Consider the following 12392-nt stretch of genomic DNA (forward strand, 5'->3'; position numbering starts at 1 on the left):
CTTTCCCTTCAATCACTTCGATCTGAAACCTAGATCTTGTATAGCTAAATCCTTTCTTACTGTCTTCTTTATATGTTTCGTATAATTGTTGATAGTGCAACCAACTCTGAAAATGATCTTTGATCTCGTCATAATCTCTTAACTTCCATTTTCCATCATGGTCCTTTAATAAATCAACATATGTGAACCATTTTCCTTTCTTTCCAAGTTTGAGCAGTAATGCTTCATGTGGTGAAAGCCACCAAGGGGTCTTTTGTTCCAGTAAGTCTTTATATCTCTCCCATACTCTCATTAGTGATTTCCTAATTATATGGTTATAAAAACTTCTGTGAACCTTCCCTTTCCCATACCATAAATATGGGTGCCAGCCAAATCTGTTACCGTGTCCTTCTAATTCTAATGCCTCTTGCTTATCCAACCTCATCCAGTCCCTGATCCATACCAGAGAAGCGGATTCATAGTACAATTTGAGGTCTGGGTGGGCAAAGCCACCTCTATATTTTGTGTCTGTAAGTATTTTATGTTTTATCCTTGGCCTTTTGCCCCCCCCCCCCCCGATAAATTTTGAAATCTCTTTCTGCCATTTTTTAAAGCATTCATCTTTCAGGATGACTGGTATTGATTGGAAAAGAAATAGCATTTTTGGCAACACATCCATTTTAATCTCCTATATCTTGCCTAACAATGAGAGATTCATTCTGCTCCATATTTCTAAATTTCTTTTTACCTCAAGCCAGATTTTTTCATAATTATTTTTAAATAGGTTTATATTTCTTGATCTTAACCAAATCCCTAAATACTTGACCTTTTTGTGGACTTCAGTCTCAATATCTTGTTCTAACTCTGTTCTTTCCTCTTCCTTCATATTTTTAACTAATAATTTTGTTTTATTCCTATTTAACTTGAATCCTGCCACTTCCCCAATTTTTTTTCTATTACTTTGGGGAGTGAAGTTTTAGGTTCTTCCACTGCTATCACTAAATCATCTGCATATGCTTTTAACTTAAATTCGCTTTTCTCAGTTTTTACACCTATAATCTCTTTGTCTGCTCTTATGTTTCTGGCAAGTACTTCCAGTACCAGGATGAACAATAATTGTGATAATGGGCATCCTTGTCTCGTTCCTTTTTGGATCTTACAGTCATCCGTTTTCACCTGATTTATAATTAATTTTGCTTTTTGTTCTGAGTAAATCGCTGCTATTCCTTTTAGAAATTTAGAACCACTTCTAATTTGTTCTAGCAGTTTTGTCATGACTTTCCAAATGTGTAAAATGTTTCAATATGCCAAACTGGCTGGTACAGGATAAGAGAAAATGAAGATAAGTAAAAAAAAGAGGAATGGATAATGTTTCTTGAAAATTTTAAGAACCGGTATAAACAATACATAGCTTAGCAGGACTTTAGTAAATCTAGCAGAGATGAAATAGAGTTTTTAATAGATAACAAACTGGATGATTAAAAAGATGTGGATTACGCAGAGTAGTAGAAAAGCAAAGGAACCAGGATAAGGGTGGAAGGGAAGTCATATGGTATATGTATAAATGTTGTATTTGGTACGAAGTTGTAAGTGGAACAGGGAGAGGGAAGGGGCTAAGTATGCTCCCTGTTCCTGTTTTTGAAAATGCAAATGAAATAATAAATGGGGGGGACTGTAATACAATACCATATTTATGTATATAAGTAATGCTGTTATTCCAACCAGTATATAGTTATTAACAAGTCACTATAATTTTACAAGTGCGTTCCAAGTGTCATTATATTTATCCATACACTTTCATAACTCCCCCCGCTACTTTGTTCTGAAATGTAGGGAGATGCCCAGGCAGTGGGACATCTCTGCAGCATGCTGAGGAGACGTAACCTTCTCACTACACTTCTGATTGTGTTGCCATGGGGGCTTCTTCTTACACTGTTGCATCAGTACCCAACTACCCGCTACCTCAACCTTCTGAGAAGTAAGTGCACCAAGCCCAGCCTTACAAAGAGCTTCTTTTTACCCCATTGCAATTACAGTGCTCAGGGATAATTAAAATACAAATGTGAATGTGATGAAGGTCTTGGTGGCACTGCAGTGGGTGTTTTATGATTTATTCTCTCTATTCGACTTGCCTTAGAGGAAACAGATGAAAATGTGAAGGCCAAATTTCTCTTCAATAATAGCACACCACTCGCGAGGGAGGATGGACTCTCATCATGTGCTCGGCAGCCGGCTGTTGGAGCAGCTCCAAAAGCAATCCGGAGCTATGTGTACTCCAGGCCTCCCCCATGGTCAGAGGCTCTGCCTTCCATCTTTGTGATCACCCCTACCTACAGCCGGCCAGTGCAGAAGGCTGAGCTGACCCGTCTGGCCAATACTTTCCTCCACGTGCAGAACCTCCACTGGGTGGTGGTGGAAGATGCTCCCAGAAGGACCAACCTAGTATCCAATCTGCTGGAGAAGACAGGGATCAATTTTACGCACCTGAACGTTGAGACGCCTAAGAGTCTGAAGAGCTCTTTCTGGTTCCCATCTCAAAAAGCAAGGGGCACGTTGCAGAGGAATCTTGGACTGCATTGGCTGAGGGAGAATTTCAACACCACACCACCACCAGAGGGTGTGGTCTACTTTGCTGATGATGACAACACCTATAGCCTAGAGATCTTTGAAGAGGTATGAGACTCGAGTTTAGGGTGGTTTCATCTTTGGGGTCCATGATTCAGGCACATTGGTTGAGTGCATTGCCCTGTCCATAGTGGACAGCATTATTTGGGTGGATAGGAAGAGATGCCAAGCCGATGACAATGGAGAGGTGCTGGAGCTCAGTGGAAGAGCACATGTTCTGGCCTTCGGAGCATACCCCCATTGGATTCAATGGGATTTATTTCTGAGTAGACATGGTTAGGATTGTGCTGTTTGTGCTACCATTTTTAACAACGCTATTGCTGTGCTCATTAACCTGTCGGGCTTTTCAGAAGGTGGGTGCACAGAAGGGAAGTCGGAGGAATCAAAGTGGAATGCTTGAGGAATTCTCAGAGGAACGGCCATCACAATTTTGTTTTCTTTCTGACAAGCAGATGCGCTACACAAAGAAGGTGTCCGTCTGGCCAGTCGCCTTTGTCGGGAGCCTCAGGTACGAGTCCCCAAAGGTGAGCCCGGCAGGCAAAGTGGTGGGCTGGAAGGTGGCATACGACCCTAAGCGGCCCTTTGCCATTGACATGGCTGGCTTTGCCATCAGCCTCAGGCTGATCCTGGAGAAGCCTCAGGCCACTTTCAAGCTGGACGGAGTGAAACCAGGTTACCAAGAAACTAGTATTCTGCAGGATCTGGTTACGATGGATGAACTGGAGCCCAGAGCCGCCAAGTGCACAAAGGTTAGCATGGCCAAAGTGTTTGTGCAACAGCCTTCCCACACACCCCGCCATCCACTTCCACCATGGAAGGTGCCTCTCATTTGAGATTATGCAGGCCAAAGGTGGATTTGGGGGAGAGTGTCCAGTTCTGTTGCATTGGGCACAGAGCTTCTGGGGTACCGCAGATGGTGCCGTAACTATGACATCCAAAGGAAGGCGGGGGGGACGACTGGATTTTGGCGTCACCCGCAGGGGTGCCGATGAAATTTGAGACACCAAGGTCTGCCACTGGGTAGGCACACACTGCTGAGTGTTTCCAGCATGTTTTAGCATCTTACTGCAATGAACGTTAACGTTTTACTGATATTTTATAAAATGTCTTATGGCTCAACATTCTGTGGCTACAGAGCATGCTTCGTCTTCATTTGGGGTGTTCCCAAACACTGGGGTTCCGCCAAGCCCTCCGATCCCCCTCCCTCTTGTGCAAATATGGGGGTTGTTTGGTTACAAAGGGGTCAGTGCTCATGGAATTGTTCGTTGGTTTGTTTCATATTCTGCTTGATTGTAAAAAATAAAATAAAAACCCACCTCAAAGCAGTTTACAGAAAGATAAGCAATAAAATTAAATTTCAAGCGTAATTTAAGTACACAGTTATAAAACTAAAACAGATTAAAATTACCTCAACTCAGATGAATCCCACATTAGTAGGAGTGATTGTTATTTAATTGGGGTTTTTTCATTTTTAAAAGGGAAGGTTATTGCTTTGTTTTCTTTTTTGTTTTAATTATTTACTTGGTGTTTTTATCTTATATTTTATTCTGTGAACCGCCCAGAGATCTTGTGACAAAGGACAGAATATACATTTAATTCATTAATTCATTAATAGAAAGAGCAGTATCAACATGCCCTTCCAACAAGGCTTGCAGCTCCTATCGATGTATACATGTTCCAGAGATTTTTCTGTTCAGACAGTATAGTTCTGTTCAGATGTATATGTTCCAGAGGCTTCACGGATGGCTGCCATGCATATTTGCCAATATTTGCCTTCAGGTTCAGCCATGACATCCTAATAAGGTGCACATTCTCTCCGTAGGTCTTGGTTTGGCACACGAGGACGGAAAAGCCAGGACTGGGTAATGAAGGCAAATACGGATTCACAGATCCAAGGATGGAGGTGTAATCGGGAAATCAATAAGAAGACAAAAAGAGACAATGCAATGCATCTTAAGTTATTAAATGGTATTATGTATTTTTGTTGTTGCTGATTCTCTCATCTACTTCAAGACTGATTCAAAGAGAAATTATATTTCAAGAATATATGTGGGGGAGGAATGCTGATACCTCCTTCAGATATCCACAATCCTTTGCACAAACTTAATTTCAAGCTCTGTTGAAGATTGTATTTAGCTGCGTTTAGGAAAAAAATGCACTGGTTTAATTTCTGAGGCAGATGCGTGAAGATGAGAAAGACGGACCTTTGGCTGTGAAGATAGCTTCATGCATGGTTCTTAGTCAGTCTAACATTGTCATTTCCCTCACCCACCCTGCTCTGCAGCTAAGCTCAGATGATACTCAGAATAGCTACGGTACCCTTGGCATGCTTCAATGGAGACAGTTGTAGCTTTTAAAAAGCTATCAAGTCAACTTTTAGTTCAAGAAGACCAATAAATAAATAAATCTGCATTTAAAAAGGAAACCTGTGACCTTGATAAGAACTTCAGTTTGGATTGAGAAAACTATGCCTGTTGAATTGGGATTTGAAAGGATGGGAAGGATGAAAACAAAGCAGTCTAAAAAGGAACTTAACAGTGAAACCTATGCACCTTTCCCCAGAAATTTAATAAGCATGCACAGGGTTGCAGCCTATTTAATATATAGTACCATTTTAGATCTGGAGGGACGTGGTTTAAATAGAGGATGGACCATTGTCTTAACTCCACAAAAACTTAATACAAACAATAGTATATCTGCTTCATTTTATTAGCATAATCACTTTTAGGGACTCTGGAGCCACACCCTTTTAATCAAAGTCAGCTTTTATTTCAGCACTACTATTTAGCCATTCAAAGCCCTATTCAGACATTCAAAAGAATGTTTGTTGTTTAGTCGTGTCCAACTCTTCATGACCCCATGGACCAGAGCACGCCAGGCACTCCTGTCTTCCACTGCCTCCCGCAGTTTGGTCAAACTTATGTTCGTAGCTTCAAGAACACTGTCCAACCATCTCGTCCTCTGTCGTCCCCTTCTCCTTGTGCTCTCAATCTTTCCCAACATCAGGGTCTTTTCCAAGGAGTCTTCTCTTCTCAAGAGGAGCCAAAGTATTGGAGCCTCAGCTTCAGAATACCACCCCATTTTTGTGCAGTTTTGTGATTTCTCCCATTCCCCACTAGGTTTACGGAGCTGAAGTCAGTGGGATTCTAGGCAAAATGTTTGTTTATTTATTAAAGTATTTGGAACCCACTACCAGTGCAGTTTACAAATTTATAACACAGTACACACACTTACACACACTTACACACACTTATAACACAGTACACACACTTACACACACTTACAATTTAAAACCTGGAAAATAAAGGAAAAGGTCTTGAGTACATGGAATGATCTGAGACCCAAATGCTCATACTAATGAAACCAGTATAGAGCTATTATGAAGGCTGACTGGGAACCTGCCTGACGTGAACTGTGGTCCGTTGTCGGAGACAAGGACATCAGGACACCCATGCGTCGCAAACAGGCCTCGCAGCACCCGGATGACGGCCTCGGTAGTGGTGGAGGGCATCAGGGCCACTTCCAGCCATTTGGAATAGGCATTCACCACTACCATAAAGGTCCGACCGTGAAAGGGGCCAGCCAGATCGATGTGCACCCTCGACCAGGGTGTCTTTGGCATCTCCCAGGTGTGTCCCTTAGCTGCCGGTGGTGCAGGCCTCGATTCTTGGCACGCTTGACAGGCAGACACCCAGGCAGTGATGGCATCGTCCATGTTAGGCCACCAGACGTAACACCGAGCCAACGCCTTCATTTTGACAATTCCTGGGTGGCCAACGTGCAGAGCCTCCAGGACGCGTTGACGGAGTCTTTGGGGAATCACCACGCGGTCTCCACACAGCAGACAGCCACGATGAGTCGAGAGTTCATGTTGTCTGGTTGCAAAGGGCTGGAACTCCCTTCGCCCTTGTGGCCACCCCCTCCACACCCAGTTGAGCACACGGCTGATGGTACGATCCTGGGCAGATGCGGAGGCCACAGTGGCAGCCGATACAGGCGCTGCCGGAAGATCCTCAATCAGGAGGAGCGATGAAGCTGGAGTCGGGTCTTCCACAAACGCTGGAAGAGGGCAATGGCTGACGGCGTTGGCAGGGCCCATCGATTTCCCCGGGCGATGGACGAGCCGGTAGTGGTAGGCAGCCAGGAAAACAGTCCATCGCAGCATGCGTGGCGAGAGGACCGGTGGAGTTGGACGATCACCGGCGAGGAGACCCAAGAGCGGCTTGTGGTCAGTGATGAGGTCAAAAGTCCTGCCATAGAGGTATTCATGGAACCTCTTCACTCCAGCCACAAGTGCCAGTGCCTCCTTGTCGAGCTGGCTGTAATTCCGTTCCGTCGGAGATAGCGTCCTGGAAAAGTAGGCGAGCGGTGCTTCTCTTCCATCTGGAAAACGGTGACTAAGGACAGCGCCGATGCCAAAAGGTGAGGCGTCGCAGGCAATGACCAGCGGCCTGGATTCACTGTACTGTACCAGCACACGGTCCGATGAAAGGAGAGCCTTGACTGCGTTGAAGGCCGCCGTCTCCCGATGACCCCAGGACCAAGGCGTCTTTGTGCTGAGGAGTCGGTGAAGATGCTCAGCCACTGTGGCTTTGTGGGGCAGGAACATGTTATAAAAGTTCAGCAGCCCCAGGAACGCCTGCAACTCCATCTTGTTCTTTGGGATGGGGGCCTGCTGGATAGCGCGGATCTTGGATGTGGTCGGGTGAAGGCCGGAGGCGTCAATAAGATAGCCCAGGAACTCTACCTGTGGAACAGCGATCTGGCACTTCTCCCTCTTTACCTTGAGCCCGGCCTCTTGGAACCTGGTCAGCACGGCACGGAGGCGCTCGAACAGCTGCTGGTGTGAGTCTGCGGACACCAAGACGTCATCAAAATATGGTACCATGCCCGGAAGCCCTTGCAGGAAACGCTCCATAAGGCTTTGGAAGATGCCAGGAGCCACACTCACCCTGAACTGCAACCGGCGGCAACGGAATGCCCCTCAGTGGGTGACAATCGTCTGGGCTTCAGCAGTGGCATCATCGACGGGCAGTTGTTGATAGGCTTGGGCAAGGTCCAGCTTAGTGAAGACCTTACCCTCACCCAGGGAATGCAGCAGGTGTTGGACAACAGGAACCGGATAAGCGTTCTGCTGAAGTACTTTGTTGATCGTGCACTCGTAGTCAACGCAGATTCTCACCGACCCATCTGGCTTGACAGGCGTGACGATGGGGGTTTCCCACTTGGCATGGTCCACCGGCTCCAAAACTCCTTGGGCGATCAGCTTGTCCAGTTGTTCGTCCACCTTAGCCTTGAGAGCAAAGGGAACCCGGCGTGGCTTTAGCTTGATGGGGGCAACTTGTGGATCAAGGCTAAAGGAGATGGGCGTACCTGTATATTGCCCCAAAGTGCCGTCAAAAACCTCGGCAAAGTCTTTGACCAGACCCTCAGTCTCTGTGTTAGAGATGCAGTTGATGCCGGTGACTTCCAGGCCGAGGGCATCAAACCAGTCTAGCCCTAGGAGGCTTGGCCGCTGACCTTCAACCACCACCAACCGGAGCAGGCCTGAAAAATCCTTGAAGGCGATCCGGTACCGGCCAACGCCTACCACGGGAATGTCGTTTCCCTGGTAGTCTCTCAGGTGTACGCGGTTAGAGTCGAGTTGCCTTTTGGACACTCTGGGTACCAGTCTTTTGATGGTGCTCCAAGACACGATGGACAGGGCAGACCCGGTGTCGATCTCCATGTCACATGGAGCTGCTTCAATGAGCACCGTGACGTTCAGCTTGCATCGTGTAGGCGAGTCGGTTTGGCCAATCGTGGTTCCAGACGGGCAGCGGCAGTTGGTGAGAGCGAAACAGCTTTCCTTGGCAGACTGGAGTGAAGACTTGGACTTGTGAGTCGGTGAACGGGGGGTGTCAGACGGAGCCGATCGGCAGACCTTAGAGATGTGGCCCCTTCTGGAACACTTCCGACAGATGGCATCTCTGAATCGACACTTGGCACGGGAATGGTTGCCTCTGCAGCCGGCACATTCCAGTTGGCCCTTGGACTTCTGTTGGAACTTCCTGCGCTCCCACTTTGTCTGGTGCACGTCATCGTCTTCACTGGAGGATGCCTCATCACTGTTGGCCTCTTCATGATGCACTGGAACTGGCTTCCTAGCAAGACACGGGCTGCTGGACTTGCGGATCTCCTGGGCTCAGCAGCTTCTGAGGCCACAGCCTCCTCAATGGCTTTCTGTAGCGTGAGGTCTGGCTTGGCGAGGAGACGCCGTTGCAGATGGATGTCCCGGACCCCGCAGACGATTCGATCCATCAGGGCATCATCTAAGTCTCGAAACTCGCAGTGCATTGCAGCCTGTCTGAGGGCAGTGGTGTAGTTGCTGACTGACTCCCCCTCTGCCTGGTTCCGGTGGTAAAACGCATGGCGGGCAGCAATCTTGGACGGCTTTGGCGCGTAGTGGTTGCGGAGCTTCTCTTGGATCGTGTCCCATGGTGTTGCCTGGACTGCTTCAGGCACAACCAATGCTCGGGCCGTCTCAAACACCTCAGGCCCACAGAGGCTGAGGAATAGACCCTGCTTCCGTTCATTTGATACTGCTGTCAGCTCCTTGGCTTGGAGGTAGCAATCAAACCGAGCGAGGTAGGAGTCCCATGATTCAGAGGCTGGCACAAACAGCTGTAGAGGCACAAGTGAAGCCATGATTCCAATGCCGGCGTGAAGGGCGATGGATGGAACACAGTGCTCCAGCCGGAACAGTCAGCTCTGAATTGGTTCTGTCCAGTGATTTCACTCAGTGATTTCGCTCTGTGATTCAGCTCAGTTCAGAGGATGGCTGCATCTGGCTGTGCTCTGATGTCCACCGATCCCATCCTCGTCGCCAGTGTTGAATAGTGGGTAGACATGGCAGACGACACAGCGATTTCTCCAAAACAGCTCTTTATTTTGTAAGCTGGAACAGAACTGCACAGCAAGCAGCTCAGCCGGCCTGCTTTTATAGGCAGCCGGCTGTCAACACTGTAGCAACAACAACCCAGGGTTTCCCGCCTAAAATAACTGACGTGGACCTGAGTGAAAACTATCTACAGTATCCCCCCTGCTGGCCCAGGGTGAGAACTTCGGTACATAACACATATAGTATTTTGCTAGAATGGGAAACAAAAGATGAGGAGGTCAAGTCGGTTATGATCAAGTGGACACAAGATATAGGGCATAATATACAATTTGAGGACTGGGGGAAATAGGGGAAATTGTGGAAAGTAAATCTGAAATTTACATATTGTTCTCTTTTCAAAGAAAATTACATGAAAATGTTGTATAGATGGTATGTTACACCAGTACAGATAGCAAAAATGTTCAAAACCGGGTCAAACACATGTTGGAAATGTAAAGAAAAAGAAGGGACTTTCTATAATATGTGGTGGGAATGTAGAGAAATGAACATTTTTTGGGAAGTGATGAACAGAAGCATTTCTGTTAGGGATTTTAGGACAAGACCTGCCAAAAAAAATAAAGAATTTATTTATGTATGCCACAACAGCGGCAAGAGTCTTGATAGCACAAGGATGGAAGAATGAGGAAATCCCAACGAAAGAACAGTGGCAAGAAAAATTGATGAGTTATGCAGAACTGACTAAATTGACATACAAACTGTGGGACAAGGACAAGTGTGACTTTAAGAAAGAATGGGAGCTTTTCACAAATTATCTAAAAAGAAAACAAAATGAACTGGACTCCTTGGAAGGGTTCAAATAAACATACACATATTTATTGGTTGATAACATGATAGATGGATAACGTAAGGATATGTATAATTTTATAACATGCAGAAAATAATATGTGCTGAGAAATCAGAGAAAGGAGCTGAGGAAAGTCTTGGGGAGGGAGGGTTAGAAGGGGGTGGGGAAAAGGGGGAAATATTGAATATGATATGTTTTGATAGTTTGTATGTTGAAGTTGTTAATAAAAATATTTTTAAAAAAACAAAAAACCAAACTATCAGGGGTCCTTTACTTTTACTTTTATGTGCGATATAACAGTGTACCACCAGATGGCAATGTGGGGTCCCATTTATTTCTGTACCTGTTTTCCCTGTTTAAATTTACAACGTGTTTAACTGAAATGCTTCTTTGATGTGTCTAGATCCAGCACAGTACTTATTTATTATTACTATTTGTTAGGGCTGCCATACGCCCTAACAAGGAAAGAAATGAAACTGGATTCAGGAAGCAGTGTCTGCAGTGATACTGCTGATAAACATCAGGCAATAGGAAAAAGGAAGCAAACCACAGAGATGCTGTCAACATGTTTTGAGGCTTCGCCAGGTCTGTTCAACCTTCTGCTGCTGCTCCTGCTGTCACCCACTGTTGTATCTGGAGCTTTAATCCTAGAATAACAGGCAGGTAGGACTTTAGAATGTAGTAATCTGATTGGCCGTGGGAGCCGTCCAATCTAGCTCCGTAAGGGAAGTTTGAACCAGCCTATCAGGTGTGACCTGGGCTGTGAACAAAGGATATATAGCCAGGCAAGCACTGACAGACACACCCGATGACTGACAGTTTTTATTACAAACTGATATAAACTCCACAAAACTGAAGGGTTTCTTAGAGTACATTTCACCCACCCAGCTGCCCGCCTTCCAATTTCCATGTTTTGTACCCCCAGGCCCTCACACGCCCACAAAAGGTATAAAGAAATGGTGTCACACAGAAGCAAAGGAATCTGAACATTCCCCCTTCACCTGACAAAAACAAAAACACCCTACCTTTGTTCACCCACCACTCTGAAGGCCTCAAACACACATATGCACACCATCTGATTCTTTGGACATGATTTCCCAAAATTATGCAACATCAACCGCAGAGGCTTCCTAGCTTAAAGTGTAACGTTTTGTCCATTTGACAACACTGTTTTTATATTGGCATAGCATTTGGGAGAGCCTTAATGGATATTAATTACATTTAACGAAGGCTGGATTTCTCTGAAAACCAAAACAGGATCAAAACATTTTTGTGTGTGTTCACATTGGAGTAACAGGGGCATTTGCTTTAGGCCATGTTTGTTTGTTCAGCCTCCAATCTTTCTATTTACATGGGCTAAGATGGAAACCATCTGAGTCTGACTCTTCTTGGCTGACAGTTCCTGGGGACCAATAAAAAGGGGGTTATTGCTTGCAACAAATGTTCCTGTTTGCTTCAATGTTTGATTAAGCAGTCTGAAGCTAGGTCGTTCTGTGTAGAAGAGCACCTTGAGAATTGTGCGCTATCCACCTGTCTAGACTGCCGATTACGGCTATCTAGAAATGGCCATGTTTTATTAAAAAGTTAGTTATGAGGATTCATGCAGGTTCTTCATGCTTCTTCATTACACAAGTTTCTTGGTTTTGAGGTGCACCCATCAAAGAACAGCAGGGGATTTATGACCAAGAGTCAAATTAGCAGTGAAGCTGTCTGGGGCTGCAAGTTTGTGCCCTCACTCTACTTTTACTTTAAAAATAAAAGCATTCAGCTCTTATGGGTGAAAAGAAGTATTACTTAAAAATTGGTGGTGGTGGCGTGTGTGTTGACATTCTGGCAGCCCAAACTTATTCTTGTTCCTCATCCACCCACAGCAAGTTCCACTGATTTCATGGTGCTTAGTCCTACAATGTGTGCATTACATCCTGTGGCTTAAAAAACAAAGTATGTGGCTTGATCTGCCTGTCTATTTGTAAATGAATGATTGCTGTTAAAGCAGAGTAGAACGAGGAAATACACTTGTCATTTGAATGAGCATTTTGCCCAATGCCAGTTTCTCATTTGCAT

At 45.4% G+C, this 12392-nt stretch overlaps 1 protein-coding gene across 2 annotated transcripts; it reads left to right on the forward strand.

The window, feature by feature from the left end:
• The first annotated feature begins 1318 nt into the window (after nt 1-1318).
• Nucleotides 1319-10382, forward strand: LOC310704907 (galactosylgalactosylxylosylprotein 3-beta-glucuronosyltransferase 1-like). 2 transcript variants are annotated; one of them, XR_014525075.1, is made up of 5 exons: nt 1319-1957; nt 2117-2652; nt 3057-3353; nt 4427-4572; nt 10130-10382. XR_014525075.1 is itself a non-coding variant. In XM_083498983.1 (4 exons), exons 1-4 carry the CDS (start codon nt 1846-1848, stop codon nt 4511-4513), a joined length of 1032 nt encoding a protein of 343 aa, XP_083355109.1. In that variant the 5' UTR covers nt 1319-1845; the 3' UTR covers nt 4514-5601. The 2 variants fall into 2 exon arrangements, 1 of the variants encoding a protein (XP_083355109.1); XM_083498983.1 differs by lacking the exon at nt 10130-10382 and having other exon boundaries at nt 4427-5601.
• The last annotated feature ends 2010 nt before the right edge of the window (nt 10383-12392 follow it).

This window comes from Podarcis liolepis (assembly GCF_965112155.1).
Source record: "Podarcis liolepis genome assembly, chromosome: 4".
Classification (NCBI taxonomy): domain Eukaryota; kingdom Metazoa; phylum Chordata; class Lepidosauria; order Squamata; family Lacertidae; genus Podarcis; species Podarcis liolepis.